A 25,978-nucleotide genomic window follows, 5' to 3' on the forward strand; every position below is an offset into this window, starting at 1 on the left:
TTGTGCTTAGACGGGGTTGATAAGGGTGTCCCCGGCAAACTGCCGGTCTGTGAGGAAGATGCAGGCGGACATGTTAGGTTGCCTTGATCCAAAGGTGGTGCTATCGATGTCAGACAGCGCTCAACACCAGCTGGTGTTACCACCTCCAAAGAAAATGATGACCTGCCAATCACGCTGGCTGTTGCGGGTAAAGAGGTGGCAGGTCTGCGCCCCAAAACAGGTGTGACTGCTGTACCCCCAGTCACAGAGGATGAAGAGGCCGCGGATGCACAAGATATGGCAGACGGTGGTTGGCCCGGCCGGCTAGGCCGCATTGTAGCACACTGAGCTTCCCACTGCAACTTATGCTTCATGTCCATGTGCCGGTTCATGCATGAAGCACTCAAACTATGTATTTTTTGGCCTCTACTTAGCTTTTGCTGACAAATGTTACAGATAACACGAGTTGGGTCATCTTTATCGATCTGAAAAAATACCCAGGCTATGCAAGGCTTAGCACCCATGCGACCTGAAGAGCCACCACGACTTGTGGTGAGAGGCAGAGTTGTGTTTGAGGATGCAGTTGTTGACGTGCTTCCAGTACTACGTCTCTGTCCAGGAAGGCGCAACCTGACCTCGTCGTCACTAGCATCTTCCTCCACCTCCTCTGCTGACCTCATCTCTTGGCTGACTGTGGGTTGACAGTAAGTGGGATCTCCAACCTCATCATCATCACCCTGTGCGTTATCACACCCGTCGTCCTCAGAGCCAACCTGTTCCTGCCCTGACAAAAAACTAAAGTTGTCGCTCCAATCAGGTATTTGAGTCTTATCATCGTCTTCCTCATTGTCTCCACCAACAGGAGTTACAGTTTGGGAATGAGGGTCTACATTATGGTCAGAACCTTCTGCGTCTGGTCCTGGATCCGACTCATAAAGATTCTGGGCATCAGTGCAGATCATTTCCTCGTCTGGATTCACAGAAGCGCTGGAGTCGACCTCTGATTCCCAGGCTATAGTATGAGTAAACAGCTCTGCAGACTCAACCATCTGTTCTACCTCATACTCAGACGGGCAGCTGGAGATTTGGGAGCTGTGAGGAAGCAAGTGCGATTGGGGTGACACCTTTGAGGACTGGAGTATTTGTGATGTTGAAGTTGATGTGGAGGAGAGCCCACTTAAAGGAGCACTTGATATCCGTTGAAGCACCTGCTGTTTTTGTGCCTCATCTGGAATTTGTAGCGATTGGCGTGGCCGTAAGAAAGGGATCTTATCACATTGTCCGCTAAAAGAAGTAGACATTTTAGTTTGGCTGGAAGATGGTCTTTCTTCTGCAGATGTTACTGTTGCTTTAACACCTACCCCACGGACACAACCTTTTTTCCCCTTCCCAACACGCCTATTCCCCTTTCCACCAGCAGCAGGCCTTTTTCCACTCATTTTGGTGGTTAACTAATTGCACAAAAAAACAATGGATGGGAACCGAGCAGAGCTGAGTGGCCAAACTGTGGTATTAGGCCAAAACTATTGGCTGGGTTAGATGCAGAAAAAAATTATATTCAATTTGCAACCTGATGGAGGTCTGTATAGATGGATTAATAGAACAAGTCCCACACACAGCTAGAAGCCCAATATTTTTTCAGAGGTAGATGCAGAAAAAAATATATTCAGTTTGCAACCTGATGGAGGTCAGTATAGATGGACTAATACAACAAGTCCCACACATAGCTAGAAGCCCAATATTTTTTCAGAGGTAGATGCAGAAAAAAATATATTCAGTTTGCAACCTGATGGAGGTCTGTATAGATGGATTAATAGAACAAGTCCCACACACAGCTAGAAGCCCAATATTTTTTCAGAGGTAGATGCAGAAAAAAATATATTCAGTTTGCAACCTGATGGAGGTCTGTATAGATGGATTAATAGAACAAGTCCCACACACAGCTAGAAGCCCAATATTTTTTCAGAGGTAGATGCAGAAAAAAATATATTCAGTTTGCAACCTGATGGAGGTCTGTATAGATGGATTAATAGAACAAGTCCCACACACAGCTAGAAGCCCAATATGTTTTCAGAGGTAGGTGCAGAAAAAAATATATTCAGTTTGCAACCTGATGGAGGTCTGTATAGATGGATTAATAGAACAAGTCCCACACACAGCTAGAAGCCCAATATTTTTTCAGAGGTAGATGCAGAAAAAAATATATTCAGTTTGCAACCTGATGGAGGTCTGTATAGATGGATTAATAGAACAAGTCCCACACACAGCTAGAAGCCCAATATTTTTTCAGAGCTAGATGCAGAAAAAAATATATTCAGTTTGCAACCTGATGGAGGTCTGTATAGATGGATTAATAGAACAAGTCCCACACACAGCTAGAAGCCCAATATTTTTTCAGAGGTAGATGCAGAAAAAAAATATATTCAGTTTGCAACCTGATGGAGGTCAGTATAGATGGACTAATACAACAAGTCCCACACACAGCTAGAAGCCCAATATTTTTTCAGAGGTAGATGCAGAAAAAAATATATTCAGTTTGCAACCTGATGGAGGTCTGTATAGATGGATTAATAGAACAAGTCCCACACACAGCTAGAAGCCCAATATTTTTTCAGAGCTAGATGCAGAAAAAAATATATTCAGTTTGCAACCTGATGGAGGTCTGTATAGATGGATTAATAGAACAAGTCCCACACACAGCTAGAAGCCCAATATTTTTTCAGAGGTAGATGCAGAAAAAAATATATTCAGTTTGCAACCTGATGGAGGTCAGTATAGATGGACTAATACAACAAGTCCCACACACAGCTAGAAGCCCAATATTTTTTCAGAGGTAGATGCAGAAAAAAATATATTCAGTTTGCAACCTGATGGAGGTCTGTATAGATGGATTAATAGAACAAGTCCCACACACAGCTAGAAGCCCAATATTTTTTCAGAGGTAGATGCAGAAAAAAATATATTCAGTTTGCAACCTGATGGAGGTCTGTATAGATGGATTAATAGAACAAGTCCCACACACAGCTAGAAGCCCAATATTTTTTCAGAGGTAGATGCAGAAAAAAATATATTCAGTTTGCAACCTGATGGAGGTCTGTATAGATGGATTAATAGAACAAGTCCCACTCACAGCTAGAAGCCCAATATTTTTTCAGAGCTAGATGCAGAAAAAAATTAGATTCAGTTTGCAACCTGATGGAGGTCAGTATAGATGGACTAATAGAATGATGCTATGCCCAAAAGATTTTACTTCACTAGGTGCAGTAAAAAAATTGGTATTCTATACACAGGTGGTATATCTTGCAACACAGATAGGCTACTCCACTGACTAACACACTCTGCAATAGGCCAAAAAGGATTAGCTTTGCTAGATTCAGCCAAATGCTGTGAAAAAAACTTGCACAGCACTGGCACAGACCTGCCTGGCAAAAACTGATAGGAACTGATGTAACCTAGTCCTGAAAAGGACTCCAATTACAATTAGTCTTTACTCCCACAATCTATCTATTTAAGAGCACAGACCTGCCTGATAAAAGTCGTAGGAAATGCTGTAACCTAGTCCTTAAAAGGACTGCAATCACAACTATTCCCTACTCCCAAGCTATCTGTAGATTTGTGCGAAAATTGGCTTGAAATTAACAAGGTATAGCGCACACAGCAACAGCGGTGCCGTCTAACACGCAGCTGCAGCAGTGAGAAAATGGTGGCGACGGGGAAAATGGCTTGGTCTTATAGGGCAAGGACATGTGACATACACTGCCAATGACACATGCCCTTGCTTGTGTGAAAAAAAGCACTTCGCTCCGTGTGTGCGCTGCTGATAGGCTGACAGATTGCACCTCCCCACTGCAAATGCGGGAAAGAGAAAAAAAAATGGAGATCTTCATTGTTCCTGCAGAGATCCATCCCCTGCCCCTCCCCCCTCCCCGCTGTACACTCAAACTGCGTATTAACATTAATTTTCAGCATTACTGAGAAAAAATCCAGTTATGATTTTGGTGCCACGAACAGTTATCGAACATAACCTCGAACAGCCGAATTTTTCTCAAATTGTTCGTGTTCGCCGAACGGCTCGAACACCGCCCAAAACAGCTCGAATTTGAGATTGGCGAACAGTTCGAGTAGAACAACACTCATCTCTAGTATCGGTGTATTCAGGAGAAATTGCACAACAATTTGTATGGTGAATTTTCTCCTTTTACCCTTTGAAAATGTGATTTGTTATTTTCATGGCTCTACACATCAGGGGCTCGCCCAGCACAACATGGCGCCTGCTCTCAATTCCAATCATTTTTGCATTCAAAAAGTTAAACAGTGCTCCTTCACTTCCGAGTCATGCCATGCGCCCAAATAGTTTTCCCCCACATATGTGGTATCAGCGTACTCAGGAGAAATTGCACAACAATTTTTTAGGTCAATTTTCTTCTGTTACCCTTGTGAAAATAAAAAATTTGGGGCTAAAGAAAATTTTTTGTGAAAAAAAGTAAAATGTTCATATTAATTTCTGTGAAACACCTGAAAGGTTGATAAACTTTTTGAATGTGGTTTTCAGGATTTTAAGGGGTGCAGTTTTTAGAATGGTGTCACTTTGGGATATTTTCTGTCATACAGGCCCTCAAAGCCACTTCAAATATGATGTGGATCCTAAAAAAAGAGGTTTTGTAAATTTTGTTGGAAAAATGAAAAATTGCTGATCAACTTTTAACCCTTCTAACTTTCTAAAAAAAAATTATGCTTCAAAAATTGTGCTGGTGTAAAGTAGACATGTTCTAAATGTTATTTACTAACTATTTTGTGTGACATAACGTTCTGGTTTAAAGGGCATAAGAATTAAAATTAGAAAATTGTGGCAGTGCGGAGACACATCTAGGTGTTAGGGGTCTATCTTAGTGTCGCTGGGTCCCACACATCTTTCAAGAAGAGTATAAGGTTATACACCCCTGTTGGGTGATCTATATATGGAAAGTACCTGTTTTAGACATTCTCCTTTCTCCCCTCCTTCCCTCCCCCTCCTAGCTTTTGGTTTGTCTTTTGACTTGATAGAACCATGCTTGGAATGTACACTCTGCTATTTACCATCTTATAACAACCTAGTCATGTATATTTTAAGTTTAAGAATATTTTAATATTCGCATTAATTAATGTAAATAAAAACAAGGTTTAAAAAAAAAAGAAAAAGAAGCACTCTCATAAAAACTTTTTTTTTGCCTTAATCTGTGTAAATGTACGTATATGTAATTGTATATGTAATATACTGTATGTGCGATAATATACTCATTCATCGCCGTCTTCTCCGGTTTCCAGCCCCGTTCCAATCCTCTTTTCTATTAGAGCATGCCGAATGATACTGGGGTTTATGTGTGAGTTGTAATTGGCTTTTACAATAAAAACCTATGGAGAAAACAATTGCAGCATGCTGCGAGTGGCTCCGTTATTCAGATCACACACACCCATACAAGTCTATGGGTGCATGTGAAACTTCAGACTGCACTAATCGGAGTGCAGTCCAACATCTACAGACAGAGACAATGGAGAAGATGGAGAAATTAAGTTCTCCTGTTGAGGAGAGCCATAGGATCAAATACTTAATTAACCTCAAGACATAGGAGATTGAGAGAAAAGACCCATAAAGTGTATTATTTCACCTTACATAAGCTTGTTTAGATCAAAAGATGGCTGTCATTTCCTGTTTCATCACACCATGCTCTGTTATGCAAGATGGCAACTGGACTTATGACTACATCCTGTCGTACAAGGAAGTTCTGGGAGGAAGCTGAATTCTATAGAAGGACTACCCAATCACAGAGCGACACATCGCTTGGAGACACCCACCCTGATGACCTCATGGATCACGCCCCCTGATGACCTCATGGATCATACCCCATGATGACCTCATGGACCAACCCATCCTGATGACCTCATGGATCTGCCCATGGACTAACCAATCTATACATCTGGTTACTCCCATTCTGGGGCTAACCGAGCCCATATAGAGAGTTTATATAAATCTATGTTCGAGTTGAATAAAGGACACTTGGAGCTGTGCCATAGCTGATTAAGGAGAGCTTACATCCGACTGTGTGTGTCTGATGTTATTCTTTCTTGCATGCACTTGATCATATCCATTAGGCCAGGAGCAGGCAACTAGTGAACATATCAAAGTGTTTGCCATAACACTCCGTCATCTCCACACCTGTGATGCAATTCTCTCATGCTAGAGAATCGGAGCACACTTAGATGATACTCGGATCAAACTCTGAGTTTGATCTGAGTGTCCTTAGTATAATCGGACCGTTACTCTTGCAAGAGAGAATATACAGCAGTGTGAGCGAGCCCTAAAAGTGACTTCGGGACACATAAACCCCAGTTTAATCCAGCGATCCGGAATAGAAGTCAAGTGAGTGAGAAGAGGATCGGGGAAACCGGGGAAGACGGTGATCGTTGAGTATATTGCTACATATACAGTTACATAGGTTTAGGTGATGAAAAGTTTAATGAGAGTGCTTCTTTAAGGGAAGTACTATTTTATTAACAAATGTACCAGTGACCTCACCACTAGACAAACTAAGCTTTGGCTTTCAAAGTGTACATTTACTGGACCCTGATCTTTGAACTTAAAAAAAAAAAAGGTTTCTCTATTTACCAGCTCTTAAATCAACATCTCTTCCCATTTTGACAAGGGAGCAAAATGGCAAATTCTGTGCAGACCCTGTGCATTACCTTTATAATACTCTTCATCCATCAGACTGAGCAATCAGGTATGATTTCATCTTGAATTTCTGAATTTTACAATTTGATTTATTTAGACATTTTTTTATAAAAATGAAATAAACCATTTTTATGTCATGGTTCCAACAAATGTAAATGTGAAAATTTGTCTTAAGTGTTACTGGTAAACTCATAGGGGAGAACTTTTGTGCCACAGGCAAAATCATTTAGATCATAGGAAATATTTTTTCTGCATATGCTCTTATCCTTACAAATGTTCTCAAAGCACAAATATTGGTAGACTCAATTGATCTGAAGGAGAATGTTTTTGGCTAGCTTTTCAGGATAATAATGTTAACTTCTGCTTCCTGATATCTCTATAATCCTGTACCTGGTCAGCATACATGCTGCTATACTGTACCTTACAATATAAGTGAATGGGAAGGCTTAAAACATGTCCGGAAGACGCTCGGGTATTTTTTTGAGGGCTTTCCCAGAGTGTTTGCTTCAGAAACCGCTAGAGGTTTCTTCATTGTTGAATGGAGAATAAAAAAAACAACGGGAGAATGTCAGTAAACAGAGAAGGTTCAAAAATGATGGAAAAATGCTAAAAAAAATAACCACTGGTAGATAAGAACGACAAAGCAAGCACTCGGGAAATGAGAAAAAAAAATACAAAATAGACTCATCAGGACTAAAAACACCAATGTGTCCTGAAGCATCTTCCTGATGGAAGCAGACTTTGTGTGAACATACCCTAATACAGGGGTGGGGAACCTTTTTTTCTGCCAGAGGCCATTTGGATATTTATATCATCATCATCGTACCAAATTATCAACTTGAAATTTAACCTGCTATGTTTGGTTTGGTCAAACAATTAATTAAATCCCCCCCAATGTGATGAGCTGTTTCTCTTTGGTGCAACGTGTGATGTTATGTGGTACTGATCATTCTACTCGCAACTGCTTTTCCAGATTTACATTGGTCTAGAGCGCAGTCGATTCTTTGGAATTAATTTTTGAAAAGAACTCACAGCAGTAAGTTCTGAACACAGATATATATTATACTGCGGGTCTCCTCACAGTGGGAAATTCATCAATGCTCATATTACTTTTGTAGAACTCAAGGAGTGAGAGGTCTTCAGTATACATCACTTAGGAGACACCAAGACTGCTGTATACATCCCATAGGATACACTAGAACTGCCGTATGCTTAACATAGCAGACACCGTGATACTAGGACAGCTGTATGTGTCACATAGGAGACACTGAGGCTAATGTATATACATCACATAGGAAACACTAGAACTGCTGTATATTCATCCAATAAGAGACACAGAGACTGCTGTATACATCACATAGAAGACACAGAGACTGCTGTATATAATTCACATAGGAGATGCTCGGGCTGGAGCATTTACATCACATAGGAGATGCTGGGCTGAAGCACATACATCACATAGGAAATGGAGGAGCTGGAGCATATACTGTACATCACATAGCAGAGACTGGTGTTGAAGTATGTACATCACATAGGAGATGCTGGAGCTGAAGCATATACAGTTATGCTCAAAAGTTTACATACCCCGGCAGAATTTTTCCTTTCTTGGCCTTGTTTCAGAGAATATGAATGATAAAAAAAAACTTTTTCTCCACTCATGGTTATTGGTTGGGTGAAGCCATTTATTGTCAAACTACTGTGTTTTCTCTTTTTAAATCCTAATGACAACCAAAAACATCCAAATGACCCTTATCAAAAGTTCACATACACCAGTTCTTAATACCATGTATTGCCCCCTCTAACATCAATGACAGCTTGAAGTCTTTTGTGGTAGTTGTGGATGAGGTTTTTTATTTTCTCAGATGGTAAAGCTGCCCATTCTTCTTGGCAAAAAGCCTCCAGTTCCTGTAAATTCCTGGGCTGTCTAGCATGAACTGCGCGCTTGAGATCTCCCCAGAGTGGCTCAATGATATTGAGGTCAGGAGACTGAGATGGCCACTCCAGAACCTCCACTTTGTTCTGCTGTAGCCAATGACAGGTCGACTTGGCCTTGGATCGTTGTCATGTTGGAACATCCAAGTACGTCACATGCGCAGCTTCTGGGCTGATGAGTGCAAATTTACCTCCAGTATTTGCTGATAATGTGCTGCATTCATCTTTCCTTCAACTTTTACCAAGTTTCCTGTGCCTTTGTAGCTCCCACGTCCCCAAAACATCAGCGACCCACCTCCGTGCTTTACTGTAGGAATGGTGTTCCTTTCATCATAGGCCTTGTTGACCTCTTTCCAAATGTAACGTTTATGGTTGTGGCCAAAAAGTTCAACTTTGGTCTCATCACTCCAAATTACCTTGTTCCAGAAGTTTTGAGGCTTGTCTCTGTGCTGTTTGGTGTATTGTAGGAGAGATACTTTGTGGCATTTGCACAGTAATGGCTTTCTTCTGGTGACTCGACCATGCAGCCCATTTTTCTTCAAATACCTCCTTATTGCGCATCTTGAAACAGCCACACCGCTAGTTTTCAGAGAGTCCTGAATTTCAACGGATGTTATTTGTGGGTTTTTCTTCGCATCCCGAACAACTTTCCTGGCAGTTGTAGCTAAAATTTTTGTTGGTCTACCTGACCGTGGTTTGGTTTTTACAGAGCCCTGATTTTCCATTTGTTCATCACAGTTTGAACGCTGCTGACTGGCATTATCAATTCCTTGGATATCTTTTTGTATCCCTTTCCTGTGTTATACAGTTCAACTACCTTTTCCAATAGATGCGTTGACAATTCTTTTGCTTTCCCCATGACTCACAATCCAGAAACGTCAGTGGCTGGATTAAAGATGCAAGAGTCTGTCTGGATCCCAGAAACTCACTCAGCTTTTATGCACACACACCAATAACAAGCAAACAGGTCATAGGTGAGGATGCTACCTTTAGTAGCCATTCAAACCCATTTGTGTCAAATGATCAGGGTCATTTGGGTATTTTTGGTTGTCATTAAGATTTAAAAAGAGAAAACAAAGTAGTTTGACAATAAATGGCTTCACGCAACCAATAACCATGAGTGGAGGAAAAGTTTTTTTTGTTAGCATTCATATTCTCTGAAACAAGGCCAAGAAAGGAAAAATTTTGCCGGGGTATGTAAACTTTTGAGCACAACTGTACATCACATAGCAGACGGTTGTGCTGAAGTATATACATCACATAAGAGACGCTGGTGCTAAAGTATATGCATCAGGTAGGAGAAGCTGTGGTTGGTGCATATGCATCCCTGGGGGTGGTGCATATACATCACAAGAGACACTGGGGATAAAGCATAAACATCATAGGAGACGTTGGGGCTTCAGCATATAGCTCATAGGAGACACTGGGGCTGCTGTCGTCATGGTGGGACTGAAGTGCACTGACTGCAACCACAAAGAACTGGCCATCGTCAAAATTTATTATTTTGTTGCATGCTCCACAGCGTTCAGTAGTGAACACTGTGTGCGCATGCTTGTGTTATAAGGAGCAATTAAAGATTCCCGAGCACTGCGGACCCTGGGAATTTGCACAGAAGCCAAAGAAAAGAAAATTGCGGACCGGAGGTTCCCACCCCTGCCCTAATGAATAAAAGCTTTGAATTTTTTTTTGCACATGAGAAAAAAAACTGATGGTAAAAAAGGACACAATGACCAAACACTGATGAATATCTGATCTTGCACACTGATGGACATCTGTTGAAAAATAACTTGTACCAAAAATATCTATCCTAATAATATTATATTCTCTACAGTTTTCCTATCCAGTGAAAATGCTAACCAAGTGATACAAAGAACCAAGAGGGCCAACTTCATACATATAGAGGAACTTAAAAAAGGAAATTTAGAAAGAGAATGTCTGGAAGAAATATGCACATATGAGGAGGCGAGAGAAACATTTGAGGACACAGATAAAACTGTGAGTTCTCATTGGGGGTTACATTATTTCTTCAACGTTTCCTTATATTGCAAATTATGCATAATGTAATCATTTTATATAATTCACAAAGGATAAACGTGTCCAAATAGATCACAACAGAGAAATATAAAAAACAAAAATATATTCTAATAAATATTAGTGCACATTTAAACGGAATATCACCTGGTTTTTACCACCTGAGAGCATCATAATGTAGAGAAAGAGAACCGGATTCCAGTGATATGTCACAGGGCTGCTTAGTCTAGTTTTGATAATTTCCTACTGATAAAATAGTGATTTTATCATTAGAGGTCTAGTGAACTGCTGACAGGTAGTCATTCATACTCATTATCCCCGTATAACCCTACTGTCCATGGGCAGAAAGCTGTCAATCAGTGGTTGGAGCTGGGTTATATAGAGTTCAACATTCAGATAACTGCGAGATCTGCAGCATATACTAATTTACTGAGATAATGACTTTTGTGTTTTCATTGGCTGTAAGCCATAATCATCAACATTCACAGAAATAAACACTTGAAATAGATCACTCTGTTTGTAATGACTCTATATAATATATGAGTTACACTTTTTGTATTGAAGAACTGAAATAAATAAACTTTTTGATTATATTCTAATTTAGTGAGTTGCACCTGTAAACCAGTGATTTTATCAAAATTACAGCAAGAAGCCCAGAAAGTTATTCATTGCTGAAATCAGGGTCTCTGCTTCTATGTTGTACTGTTCTCAGAAGCGGCAGCAAAAACCTGGTAAAATATTCCCTTTAAATGGGAACTGTACTTTCAATAAACATTGCAAAAATTAATAATACAAGCCAATGTAAGAAACTGATTCCTGAACTGATCATTCACGTAAAAACAACTCAAATCAGTCTTGTGTAAGACAAGGCAAACTGCCAGCACAATGAGGAGCTAGGTTCAACAGCATATTGAAGACTATGGAGAAGGGAGGAGGAAAGAGAAGCAAAGTGAGAAGCAAAGAAACTGATTCTAGGTAGCTTATACCAGTGCTGTATTCATAGCTATACTGCTCAGTACTGCTGTATGATTTCCTCCATGCATCTGCTACTTCTGTCTGTTTGTTACCACATCACCATCTTTCTGTGTGTTTTGCACAAAAGAGACATCACAGCAGCTAGTCTCCACCCACCAGCTCTGAGACAATTGCAAATTAGAGATAGAACAAGTAGAGCAAAAACTGATGAAAAATGCAGGATAGAAGTCATATAATAACCAGAAATAGTGTTATCACTCATTTATACACACAAGACAGCTTATTCTGAAGAGTAAAAAAAGTATAATTAGTTAACCTTTAATTCTGTGTAAATTCACATAAGTAAAATTGGCTTCAAAAATAATAAAAAATGTCCCTGTTGGTCCAGAATTCTTACAATACATGTGTATGACAAAGTTTTTGTAATTCCGTTTTAAGAACAGGAAAATAAAACATATGCCTATGTGATTACAAATCTGCGATGATTAAGTAGAATTGTCCATCTAGGTCCAAGGTCCATGGGGTTAACCTAAGGGTATCTTACCATTTTCACGGTAGAAGGTCTCAAAGCCAGCCTATGTTATCACCACTATATTTATATGTGTAATGATAACCTGTACAAAGTTGATAATTCATAATTACTTCTGTATCAGCTTGTAGCTGTGTTAACCAGCACTTGAAGAGGGCGTTATTCTAACATTTGCTATAGGTTTAATTTTTACCTCCAAGACAATAAAGGCCCCTACATCATTTTTTTTATTTTTTTATTATTTATTTTGGTTGGTGCCCCAGTGTGTTTCCTTTGTGTAATTACTAGAATTCCATTAATACTTAGTACTGGCTGTTACGGGGCCGGGTGGTGGAACCTCTGTGCCGAGGTGCAAGGAGGGACCCAGAGGGGCGTGACTAAGTATCCACCCGAACCGACCCTGGTCGTACGGCAGCTAACGACACCGTGACCAGGGAGGATCCGGGCTGAGGGACCAGGTGCTACTCTGGGGACGACCTTGTAAGAGAGCAGGTGGCTCCCACGGGTCAGATGGCTGGGACTGACCGGTATGGCGGATGGACTCGGCAAGCAGGCGGAAGTCTCTGGTAGCTGGCAGGTGGACACAGTTCGAGAAAGCAGGGCAGGTAGCAGTCTATAGGTTTTACCAGGAAGATGGTCACAACAAGTGACGGCAGGGTCTCCAGGCAGGCTGGCAGGAAACAGGTGGGTGCTCCCAGATGAGCGGGCAGACAGACGAGGCGGGTAACTGGCAGGTAACTGGTGGGCACTCCCAGGTGAGCGGGTTGATGGACACAGCAGGTAACAGGCGGGTGCTCCCAGGTGAGCGGGCAGACAGACGAGGCAGGTAACAGGCAGGTAACTGGTGGACGCTCCCAGGTGAGCGGTCTGACAGACGAGGCAGGTAACAGTCAGGTAACTGATGGACGCTCCCAGGTGAGCGGTCAGACAGACGCGGCAGGTAACAGTCAGGTAACTGGTGGATGCTCCCAGGTGAGTGGTCTGACAGACGAAGCAGGTAACAGGCAGGTAACTGGTGGACGCTCCCAGGTAAGCAGTCAAACAGACAATGCAAGTAACAGGCTGGCAGGCAGGACGAGAAGTCAGGCTAGCAGCGGAACCTGAGGGCTGAAGCACAGGTGAGACACAGTGCAAACAACTTTGCTCAGGCACCTCCATTTTGGAGGAGGTGCCTTATATATGGGAGGTCCTCCGGCAATTGGCCGGGGACTCCTTAGGACGGCGCGCGCGGTCCCTTTAAGAGAGGGGGAGCGCGCGCGCCCTAAGCACACAGCCGGGGAAGGAGCGCGTGCCGGAAGCAGCGGGGAGAGAAGCACTAGAGGACGCCGCGCCAGGAGCGGGGAGGTTAGAGGGACGGCGTCTCTATCTAGCAAGGGGCAGAGACGCCGATGCTACAGTACCCCCTCCCTTTAGGCCCCCTCTTTTTTAGGCCAGAAAGAAATTTTTCAAGGAGAAGCGGGGCGTTGATGTTCTCCCTGGGTTCCCAAGTTCTCTCCTCAGGACCAAACCCCTTCCAATCTACCAGAAAAAAGGTCTTTCCTCTTACCCTCTTGGTGGCCAGAATACTCTCTACCTCAAAGATGTCTTCAGCGGAAACCGGAGCAGGGGGAGTACCTGGATTGTTGGAAAAAGAGTTAAAGACAACGGGTTTGAGGAGAGAAACGTGGAAGGAGTTGGGAATCTGTAAGGTGGCCGGGAGTTTTAATTTGTAGACCACTGGATTAATTTGCCTGAGGATTTCGAAAGGGCCGATGAAGCGAGGACCTAACTTGTAGGAGGGTATCTTGAGCCGTACATGTTTGGAGGAGAGCCAAACCTTGTCTCCCGGACGGAATTGAGGCGGATCCAGACGTCTCTTATCAGCATATCTCTTCATCCGCTCGGAGGACAGAAGAAGTGCGGACCTAGTGCTCTCCCAAATACTAGAAAACTCGGTGACAAGAGACTGCGCGGCAGGGTTGTCCACAGAGGCGGAGACGGGAAACGGAATCCGGGGGTGCTGGCCATAGACAATAAAGAACGGGGACTTGGAAGAGGATTCGCTCTCGTGGTTATTATAAGAGAATTCGGCCCAAGGAAGGAGGTCCACCCAATCAGAATGGTGGGCATTAACAAAGTGCCGGAGATAGCTGGTAAGCATCTGATTGATCCGCTCCACTTGACCATTGGACTGTGGGTGGTAAGCGGAGGAGAAATCCAGGGTGACGTCCAGCAGTTTACATGTGGCTCTCCAGAAGCGTGAGGTGAACAGAACCCCTCGATCCGACACAATGTGGAGGGGTAGGCCATGGAGACGGAAGATATGGCTGATAAAGTCCTTAGCCAGCTCAGGTGCAGATGGGAGACCAGGCAGGGGAATGAAGTGGGCCATTTTAGAAAAGCGGTCCGCGACCACCCAAATGACAGTACACCCGGCAGAAACAGGGAGATCGGTAATGAAGTCCATAGCGATGTGTTGCCACGGGGCAACAGGTATGGGAAGCGGCAGGAGATGACCAGCTGGTAAGTGTCTGGGAACTTTGTTGCGGCCACAAGATGAACAGGCAGAGACGAAGTCTACCACATCCTTACGCAGGGTAGACCACCAGTAATGCCGGGAAATGAGTAGGAAGGTCTTCTTTTGGCCGGCATGGCCAGCTAGTTTAGAAGAATGACCACAGCGGAGAACCTTCTCATGGTCAGGAGCCGCCATGAATGTCTTGCCGGGTGGTAGACGAGTCAAATCCAAGGGGGCCACATTCATCACCTTGGAGGGGTCGATAATGTGCATAGGCTCCTCCTCTTGGTCGGAGGACAGGAAGGATCGGGACAAGGCATCAGCTTTGACATTCTGGTCTGCCGGGTGGAAATGAAGGATGAAATCGAAGCGGGCAAAAAACAAAGACCACTGGGCCTAACGTGGATTAAGTCTCTGGGCATTTTGGAGATATGCCAGGTTTTTGTGATCCGTGTAGATGATCACCGGGTATAGAGCCCCTTCAAGCAGATAGCGCCACTCTTCCAGCGCCAATTTGACGGCCAGCAGTTCTCGGTCTCCTATGGAGTAATTGCGCTCAGAGGAGGAGAAGATTTTGGAGAAAAAGCCGCAGGTTACCATTCTCCCGGATGAAGACTTTTGGGCGAGCACCGCTCCGGCTCCGGAGGAGGAAGCATCAACCTCCAAGGTAGAACTGTTTGTTGCAGTCCGGACGGTGCAGCACAGGGGCAGAGGAGAAGGCTTGCTTCAGGGACAGGAAGGCCTCCTCAGCTTCGGGTGGCCATACCTTGGGATTCTCTCCCTTATGGGTGAGCGCAGATATGGGAGCAGTCCGAGACGAGAAGTGAGGAATGAAGAGGCGATAGTAATTGGCGAAGCCCAGGAATCGCTGTATCGCCTTCAAGCCCTCCGGACGGGGCCACTTTAGGACAGCAGAGAGCTTCTCGGGATCCATTCGCAAGCCTGTCTGGGAGATAACATAGCCTAGAAATGGAAGAGAGGTCTGATCAAAAAGGCACTTCTCGTATTTAGCATAGAGGTGGTTCTGCCTGAGCCTAAGCAGGACCTGACGAACATCCCTCCGGTGTGTGGGAAGATCCGGAGAGAAGACCAAGATGTCGTCCAGGTATACCACCACGCAAGAGTAAAGAAGGCCACGGAAGATGTCGTTGACCAGTTCTTGGAAGACGGTGGGAGCATTGCAGAGGCCGAAGGGCATCACACGGTACTCATAGTGTCCGTCCCGGGTATTAAATGCCGTTTTCCACTCGTCTCCTTGACGGATACGGGCCAGGTTATACGCTCCACGTAGATCCAGCTTGGAAAAGATCCTGGCGCCTTTAAGGCAATCAAATAACTCAGAGATGAGCGGAAGGGGGTATTTATTTTTAACCGTGATCTGATTGAGTCCTCTATAGTCAATACAGGGGCGTAGCGAGCCATCCTTTTTCTTGACAAAGAAGAATCCGGCTCCAGCCGGGGAAGTAGACTTCCGGATGAATCCCCTGGCCAGATTCTCCTCTATGTACTCAGACATGGCCCGGGTTTCAGCCACAGACAACGGATAAATACGCCCACGGGGTGGAGTGGCGCCAGGTACCAGGTCGATCGGGCAATCATATGGCCTATGAGGTGGCAATGTCTCTGCTTCCTTTTTACCGAAGACGTCAGCATAGGGCCAGTAAGGAGCCGGAAGACCGGGTAAATTAGCTGGGGTAGGTGGAGGACGAACCGGACGAACCGGAACCAGGCAGGTTTTATGGCAGAGCGGCCCTCACCGGAGTACTTCACCGGAATGCCAGTTCAACACGGGTTCATGTGTCTGGAGCCAAGGTAGACCTAGCAATAGGGAGTGGGAGAGTCCGGGCAACACATGGAAGGAGATTACCTCAGAGTGCAGCATTCCCACCTGCAGGGTTATGGGTTCCGTGACGAGCAGGATGGTCACCGGAAGGAGTCTTCCATCCACGGAGGCGACTGACAAAGGTTCAGCCAGAGACTTGGTGGGAATACGGTATTTCTCAGCCAGGGATGGGGAGATGAGGTTTCCAGCGGATCCAGAATCCAGGTGGGCGAGTTCAAAGTGACGGTTCTCTCCCCAGGAGATAGATACAGACAAAGTCAGGGTTGGAGAGGACTTACTTTTGTCTAGGGCGACCTCTCCGAGTGGTCCTAGACACTGGAGTTTCTCGGCCTCTCCGGGCAGGAACGGATCAGGTGCTCCTTACTGCCACAATAGAAACAGCTCCCCTCAGCTCGGCGTGAGTCTTGGCGAGATTTGACCATCTGGGTCTGGTCGATCTGCATGGGCTCGGGTGAGTGCGCCCGGGGAGTGACAGAAGAGGAGATAGGTCTCTGGAAAGAAGGAGCTAGGCGGGGAAACCTTCTCTCACGGGTGGTCTCTTTGGTGCGTTCTTAAAACCGGATGTCAATCCGGGTAGCCAACGACACTAGGTCATCCAGGGTGGTAGGAATGTCCCGACCGGCGAGCTCATCTTTAATCCGACCGGAAATACCCTCCCAGAAGACGGACACCAGGGCCTCGTTATCCCAGGCAAGCTCAGAAGCGAGGGTGCGGAACCGTATGGCATATTGGCCCACGGTGAGACTCCCTTGGCGGAGACGTAGCAGAGAGGAGGCAGATGAGGTCTTTCGTCCCGGTTCATCGAAGACCCTCTGGAAAGCAGTGAGGAAAGACGACAGGTCGGACACCAGGGGGTCCCCTCTCTCCCACAGAGGGTTAAGCCATGCCAGTGCCTCCCCAGTGAGATGGGACATGATGAATGCCACTTTGGCCCGGTCGGAGGTAAACTGGTGAGCCAAGAGTTCAAAGTGCAGGGTGCACTGGTTTATGAAGCCCCGAGCTTGAGCGGGGTCGCCTCCAAAACGATGAGGTGCAGAAAGCCGGGGTCCGGGGCAGGATGCCATGGTATTGGTGGGCAGCGGCGCTGCCGGGGTGCGAGTCGTGCGACTTGCGGTGGTTGCAGGTGGAGCAGTCAGTGTGTCCAGGCGGGAGTTGACATTCCGCAGGTGGTTCAGGATGGACTCCTGCTGGGATCTCTGACGGGAGACTTCCTGGTATAGGTCAGAGAGCGAGGGAGCTTGGGTGCCACCGGGTTCCATGGCCCGAGCAAACTGTTACGAGGCCGGGTGGTGGAACCTCTGTGCCGAGGTGCAAGGAGGGACCCAGAGGGGCGTGACTAAGTATCCACCCGAACCGACCCTGGTCGTACGGCAGCTAACGACACCGTGACCAGGGAGGATCCGGGCTGAGGGACCAGGTGCTACTCTGGGGACGACCTTGTAAGAGAGCAGGTGGCTCCCACGGGTCAGATGGCTGGGACTGACCGGTATGGCGGATGGACTCGGCAAGCAGGCGGAAGTCTCTGGTAGCTGGCAGGTGGACACAGTTCGAGAAAGCAGGGCAGGTAGCAGTCTATAGGTTTTACCAGGAAGATGGTCACAACAAGTGACGGCAGGGTCTCCAGGCAGGCTGGCAGGAAACAGGCGGGTGCTCCCAGGTGAGCGGGCAGACAGACGAGGCGGGTAACTGGCAGGTAACTGGTGGGCACTCCCAGGTGAGCGGGCTGATGGACACAGCAGGTAACAGGCGGGTGCTCCCAGGTGAGCGGGCAGACAGACGAGGCAGGTAACAGGCAGGTAACTGGTGGATGCTCCCAGGTGAGCGGTCTGACAGACGAGGCAGGTAACAGTCAGGTAACTGATGGACGCTCCCAGGTGAGCGGTCAGACAGACGCGGCAGGTAAGTCAGGTAACTGGTGGATGCTCCCAGGTGAGTGGTCTGACAGACGAAGCAGGTAACAGGCAGGTAACTGGTGGACGCTCCCAGGTGAGCGGTCAAACAGACAAGGCAAGTAACAGGCTGGCAGGCAGGACGAGAAGTCAGGCTAGCAGCGGAACCTGAGGGCTGAAGCACAGGTGAGACACAGTGCAAACAACTTTGCTCGGGCACCTCCATTTTGGAGGAGGTGCCTTATATATGGGAGGTCCTCCGGCAATTGGCCGGGGACTCCTTAGGACGGCGCGCGTGGTCCCTTTAAGAGAGGGGGAGCGCGCGCGCCCTAAGCACACAGCCGGGGAAGGAGCGAATGCCGGAAGCAGCGGGGAGAGAAGCGCTAGAGGACGCCGCACCAGGAGCGGGGAGGTTAGAGGGACGGCGTCTCTGCCTAGCAAGGGGCAGAGACGCCGATGCTACACTGGCATCTTTAAGGGTATCTGTCAGTAGGTTCTACCCCCTGAGCATGGGCATGCAGGTCATAGAAAGTTGAATAAAATGAGTCACTGGAAGGGATGGAGGAGCGGAACAGCTGGGTCAGGAGTTGAAGAGGGGGGTGGCTCATGCAGGGAAAAGAGACTGCCTGTTTCTACATAGAGCTTAGAAGGATTCAGTCAATCTGTTTTTAATCATGTGATGTAATAGACCCAAGATTGGACTGGCACACAAGAGAACAGGAGAATCCTCCGGAGGGCCCCTCTGCAAGAGTGGGCCACCACCCTCTATGAGCAGTACTCGGCACAATATACATGAATCACTATGTACAGACAAAGGCAGCATCTTATTCATTTAAAAATCTACCCAGTCCATTGATATATAAATTTGTGATTGAGGATAATGTCACATTTGCATATATTTGAAAAGTGAGGTCCTGGAGTTGGTTACTGGTGGACCCTTGGCACCCCGGTCTGTCACTGCATAGACCTAATGGAAAAGAGAAGAATTAACTGTGTAGAAGGGCAATCTTCAATTCTGAGCTGCTGTCAGTGCCAGGTGCACGGTTAAAGCTAACACTATCTGTACACGGAGGAGTAACTGAACCCGCGCTGGTGCCACCCCCGTGACTGAAACCCGAACAGTGCTAGGGGCAATAAAGCTAATTTCCTCCTGGCAACGGGAATCGAGCAGCAGGCAAGTCCAGAACGCTATTAATCTGCAGATTAACCCTTAATACCATTTTTTCACGTGACTGGTTCCCTTTAAAACAGATTGGTCCTTATATGGCTATATTAGGATGCTTCAGAACATGATTGCAGCATTAGCAGCTGCACAGAGACCCGCTACAGTTCCTTAATACTTAGTGAGCCAGTCCTCTCCACTCCCAGCGACTTCACGCAGATGCATTACAGCGATGTGCATGCATGAAGCAAAGCTACTCTGTGTGAAATGTGTGGATGGAGAACAGATTCACATTTCTTCAAAATCATTTTTATTAATTTTCAATAAGGTTAAACGTACACAGACATGAAAAAATGAATTTACAATTACAATACAGAGATAAAGATAAACATAGTTATTAGTGATGATCGAGTATGCCTCATTAACCCTTTTGGTGAGCACGCTCGAGTGCTCGCCGATTATTTTGGCGTGCTTGGAGTTTCATTCATTGTCGCCGCACCTGCAAGTGTCACGGCTGTTAGACAGCTGTGACACATGCAGAGATTGACTGTTCGCCAGGCTATCTCTGCATGTGTCATAGCTGTCTAACAGCCGTGACACTTGCAGGTGCGGCGACAATGAATGAAACTCCAAGCACGCCAAAATAATCGGCGAGCACTTGAGTGTGCTCACCAAAAGGGTTAATGAGGCATACTCGATCATCACTAATAGTTATATAACACCAACTCCCTACGCCCCCAATACCATTCAGACATGGACAGTTGCATGTGTTTGATTGTAAAACCACATTGTGGAAAGACCTACCCTAATGAGGATTAATTTAAGAATATTCATATTAGGCTATCAACAAACCTATTGTTTAGGACACTCCACGCTACGCCTTATACCATATATGAATGGGATTATTGTTTTATATATCCCTGTTCTGTGACATGGAAGGTGGTGTTAAGCCTGGAAACTCCAACCATGTTAACCACAGTTTTTTATATTTAACATATACTCTTCTCTTAAGATACAGTATATTCTCACATATTATAACCAAGTTAACTTTGTTAATAAACTCGCTCTTGGTAGGTGGGGAAGGTTGAATCTAATGAAGCGCTATCAATTTACGTGCTATATACAATAAACGTCCAATAGCTGTTTTACCAAACAAGTCTACTGTTAACTCTTCTACATAACCAAGTATGCATGTCTTAGGGTTTCTGAATAGTTTAATGCAAAATACGTTATCTATAAGATCTAATATTCCAGACCAAAATCGATGGAGTTTCGGACAGGACCACAGCATGTGAATCATGTCAGCCTGATCCGCGCCACATCTGGGACAAATGGCATCCTGTCTGATTCCAATTTTCTTCAAAAACTTTGGAGTTCTATAAACTCTGTGTAATATATTTATTATATCACTCCATTGATCAGATGCTATAGGGCCTATGTCTCTTTCCCATTTATGCATATTTACCAGGGGATATTTATCGATTCATATTTCTTGACTGGTCTAGAGACACCACAGAAATTAATGCAAAGGTCTATAGCCATCTAACTTGTAATCAACTTATTTCTAACCAAGGTGAAGTTTCTCATTATGTTCTCAGTCATACTATGTCTTACTGTTTTTACAGGACACATTTTGGAAGACTTATTATTGTAAGTATAAAGGCCGGTCGATGTTTCGATGCGATTTCTTTGTAAAAGAACTCAATCCCCCCAACAAACAATATTTTCATATAATGATTCCGTTAACTGTTTTATTGAGTTGGTATAAATTTATTTGCATGTACCATTTTATCGGCAGCTACAGTAGTCTGTGGCTGCTGCACAGAAGAGGGAGTACCCCGACTCTTACCTGCTGATGTCCGGTGGATCCTCTTCTGATTAGCCAGCCTGGCGAGATATCACATCTGATTTACACCACAACTATGACGTCCTGCCAGGCTGGCTAATCAAAAGAAGAGCGGCGGACATCAGCATGTAGGAGGCGGTACTCCCTCTCCTGGGCAGGGGCCATAGATCACCATTGTGGTAGATGGAATGGGACGTGCAAATCAATGTGCACCACCCCAATTTTTTATAATCATGAATCTGTAACCTGCTTGTGCTTGATATACTGGACACAACATTCATCAATAAATTATGGCTAAAATTCACTCTTTTTATGCCAGGTCCTGTGTAGAATAGAAATATAACTTGTTTTCCGATTTACAATTTTTGTAACCCTTTCGTGAATGTGTTAAGGGTTCATTTCCACATTCAGACCAACTTTGGTCTATTCAGATCAAACTTGATCTTAATCTGACTGAAATCTATGTCATCCGAAAGAAAATTGATCTGACCTGCTTAACAAGCGCGACGATTGTAGTGTGGAAACAGATTTCTGAAAAACAACTCGATTATAAGGAATAACTGGATTCTAAGGAATAGGAAGGTTTTATTTTAGGATGATTACAACAGATGAGAGATGAGAATGTCTGTTGGTGTAAATGAGTAACTCAGACTAATGTTACAATCTAATATTGGCCTGGTTGGCCGCAAATCTCCAAGCGTAAATGCAGCTTTAATACTGGCCAAACCATTGGGGGCCCTTAGGTCCCTTTACAGCAGCACAACAGATAGGGAAAATCTTTGTCCTGCAAGCTGATAGGACAGGTGGAAATTTTACGTGACACCTGAGCACTATATAAGGTGACCCCAACTCCACTTGTGTATTCTTCTGTACTGCTGAGCTCAATAGGCCGGGGGGTGAGCAGACTGACTACATGGGATTTACATGGAGTTACCCATCTGGTATAATCTTAAACATTATTGCATTCAATCTGGCAGCATGATAGCAGGTCCGGGCTTCTCTGACTGCTTTTGTCTTCAAAGCGTTCCACTTACATGGTAGTAGGTATAGGCCATCACAGTAGCACAAGCAATATATGGCGCCTGATGTTGTCGTGTTTCACCTGTCCTCTTGTCTCGCAGGGCAGATAAATTCCCCATATGTTGCGCTGCTGACCGGACTAAGGGAAAGCAGGTTTACATTCTAAATCATCATTTTTTACCAGCAGGTTATTAATGTCCTATGACGTCTACAGTATATCCATAGGAATATGCTTTCTTTATGAAAACAGTATATGATCATAGGCAGGCAATAAGTTATAGCATGAGTGTATGAGCTGTTAGACACAGCACTGTATAATATGCAGTTCATAAAATAATTTAATCATCAAAAATACAATTTTACTCATATCTGTAGATGGGAGACCATGTTCCTCAGGCCCATGCCAAAATGAAGGTGCGTGCACAGACTCTATACGAAGTTACACCTGCACTTGTCCCGAAGGTTACACTGGAAAGAATTGCCAGTTTGGTAAGGACAAGAATCTACAAAAATATGATGCAGAAAAGTACAAGAATGTTGTGTATCTTGCTAGTTTTAGAGTGATTTAAAGGGAACCTATCACGTGAAAAAAAAATATTAACCTGCAGATATGGGTTTAGTTAGCAGGTTAATAGCACTTTGAACCTGCCTGACGCCTGCATTTAGAGCCCCGCTGCCTGGAAGAAATTAACTATATTCTTCCCGGTAGTGTTCGGACTTCAGTCATGAAGTGGCACCGGCGTGAGTTCAGTCACCACTGTGTATAGAGAGCGACGGCTGTAACCGCACCCCCAGCCCTGACTGACAGCAGCTCAGCATTAGGGCCAGCTATTAGTCAGTGTCAGGGGTGCAATTACAGCTGTCGCTCTCTATACACAGAGCCGTGACTGAACCCACGCCGGCGCCATCCCCACAACGAAAACCCAAACACTACTGAGAAGAATAAAGTTCATTTCCTCCCGGCAGTGGGTGTCTAAGTGCCGGCGCCGGGCAAGTTCAGAATGCTATTATCCTGCAGATTAACCCCATATCTGCAGGTTAATAGCATCTTTTCATGTGACAGTTTCCCTTTAATTATGGCCAAGATGTCAAAACTAGTATAAAAATAGAGTTCAGTTTACAAATCTACTGAAACAGCTTAAGGGTTATTCCCATCTCCAAGATCCTATGCCAATATGTAGTAGGTGTAATAACAATAATATTAGCAAATACCTCCAGTTAGAAATTTAGTATAGTTTTTAAGATTCACTATGTTGCTTACCCTATGTCCAGGGCATTGCAGTAGCTTAGGTATTCATGATTACAACCACTAACAGCTAACTTTGACTATATGAGTGGTCGCAACCATGGATACCTAAGCTACTGCAATGCCCTGTTCATGGGGAAAGTGACATAGCAAATCAGAAGAACTATACTACATTTCTAATTGGAGGTATTTGCTAATATTATTATTATTACACGTACTACATATTGGGATAGGATCTTGAAGGTGGGAATACCCCTTAAAATCCACGACACAAGTCCTGTAGCCATAAATATTGCTTACCTTCTAATGTACCCACATGGCAGCTTATTCTGAACCTGTCAAAAGCCATTTATCTGCAGATTTAATAGTACTTTGCAAGTGGTGTTTAATAATGTCTAACAGGCTTATTGAAGCAGTAGCCACTACTTAAGCCTTAGGCTGCGTTCACACATTGCGTATTTTTGCGCGCTTTTTTGCACGCGCTTTTTCAAAATACGCAATGTGCCTTGTGTCTGCCAGCAAAGTGAATGGGAAATTCACTTTGCCGTTCAGACACTGTGTGATTTTACGCAGCGTGAAAGCGCAGCTGCGTAAAGAATTGACATGTCAATCCTTTACGCACCGCGGCCTGCGCTTTCTCCCATATTGTGCCCATTATAAGCGATGGAATTAGGCAGCGGTGTTCACACACTGCGTAATTCCAGCGCTTTTTTACAGAGGTGCAGGAGAAACTATGGATACTCACCTATCCGATGGATGGGAGAGGCGTCTGGTCCGGTCCCACCGCTTCCAGCATCTGCTGGTGAACCGATCAGCTGACTGTCAGCTGACTTGCTTGTAAATCAGCTGATCAGTTTAGTCAGTTGATCGGTATACCGACCAATCAGCTGATGTATGAGCCGGTCAGCTGACAATCAGCTGATCGGTTCACCGGCAGAAGCTGGAAGCGGCGGGATGATGCCTCAGTGTCTGTAGGAGCAGGAGATGAGGCTTCGCCCTCCAGCTCTGGCCTGTAGCTCCAGCAGAGCGGCTGCTCCCAGCATGGCCCCTTCTCCCTGCCTCCCCTGTGCTCTCTCTCCCTGCCTACCCTGTGCTCTCTCTCCCTGCCTACCCTGTGCTCTCTCCCTGCCTACCCTGTGCTCCCTCTCCCTGCCTACCCTGTGCTCTCTCTCCCTGCCTACCCTGTGCTCTCTCTCCCAGCCTACCCTGTGCTCTCTCTCCCTGCCTACTCTGTGCTCTCTCTCCCTGCCTACCCTGTGCTCTCTCTCCCTGCCTACCCTGCTCCGCTCTCACCCTACTGCCGTCAGCCCTGCGATTTGCAAGAACACTCTGCAGTCGGGCCCTGGGAGATGGGAGGCTGCATCAGAGAAATGCATCATGTGGAATCATCTGCAGAGAGGGTAAGTCCATGTGTAATGTGTGTGTGTATGTGTGTATGGATATGTGTGTACATGTGTGTGTGTATATATATATGTGTGCATATATGCAGTGGTGTACCGCCAATGGCGGCAGGCCACTCCACTGTTATGGGACCCGTGAGCCTCACCGCAGCGGGCCCTGCTTCTTCTCGTTAGCACCCGCACTGCCTGGCCGCTCGCCCGCACAAAATGATGGGATTGGAAACGTCTTCTGATGCTTCCTCCTCCATCATCATTGCTCACACTGACAGCCGGAGGGGGCCCAGTGCAAGCAATTATAATGGAGGAGGTAGCGTCAGAAGACGTTTCCAATCCCATCATTTTACTCGACGTATGACGTCATTACAGGGCACTCGCTGCTATGAAATGTCCGGCGCTTCACACTGTACGCTGAGGAGACCGGAGCATCGGCTGGAACCAGGAGAGGTGAGTACTGGATCTATTTTTTTTAAATCAGTGACCGGTGGCCATAATACAGTATGAGTGTACACTGCAGAAAAAACGCATGCGTAAAAAAACACAGCACAAAACGCAGTGTGTGAATGGAGGTGCTTTTTTTACCTGCGCGAAAATACGCGCGCGTAAAAAAAAGCTACAAATACGCAATGTGTGAACACAGCCTTAGGCTGTGTGCCCACTATGCGTTTTTTAAGCGTTTCCGCAGCGGCAATTCCGCTGCAGAAATGCTTAAAAAACGCTGCAATGTTCCCCAATGATAATCCGCATTTGCTGTGCACATGCTGCGGAAATTTCCGCTGCGGATTATCATTGTGGAAAAATCCGTAGCACTACCAATTATTTTGCGTAATCGCGGCTTTTTTGTCACCATTGACTTGCATTTAATCGCTTAATATCCACATCACTACATGTGCACATGCGGATATTAAGCGATTCAATGTGTG

General features: G+C 45.2%; 1 protein-coding gene across 1 annotated transcript in view; it reads left to right on the forward strand.

Moving 5' to 3' along the window:
* The first annotated feature begins 6,577 nt into the window (after window positions 1-6,577).
* PROZ (protein Z, vitamin K dependent plasma glycoprotein) overlaps window positions 6,578-25,978 on the forward strand; it is a 46,403-nt gene continuing 27,002 nt past the window's right edge. The window contains exons 1-4 of the mRNA XM_073664407.1: window positions 6,578-6,737; window positions 10,452-10,615; window positions 21,172-21,196; window positions 22,788-22,901. Coding sequence (XP_073520508.1) covers window positions 6,668-6,737; window positions 10,452-10,615; window positions 21,172-21,196; window positions 22,788-22,901 — 373 coding nt within the window. The 5' untranslated portion in view covers window positions 6,578-6,667. The remainder of the gene's footprint in view (window positions 6,738-10,451; window positions 10,616-21,171; window positions 21,197-22,787; window positions 22,902-25,978) is intronic.

The sequence above is a fragment of the Phyllobates terribilis genome, unplaced genomic scaffold, assembly GCF_046119375.1.
Source record: "Phyllobates terribilis strain yellow unplaced genomic scaffold, ASM4611937v1 Scaffold_2__4_contigs__length_985480577, whole genome shotgun sequence".
In the NCBI taxonomy this organism is placed as follows: domain Eukaryota; kingdom Metazoa; phylum Chordata; class Amphibia; order Anura; family Dendrobatidae; genus Phyllobates; species Phyllobates terribilis.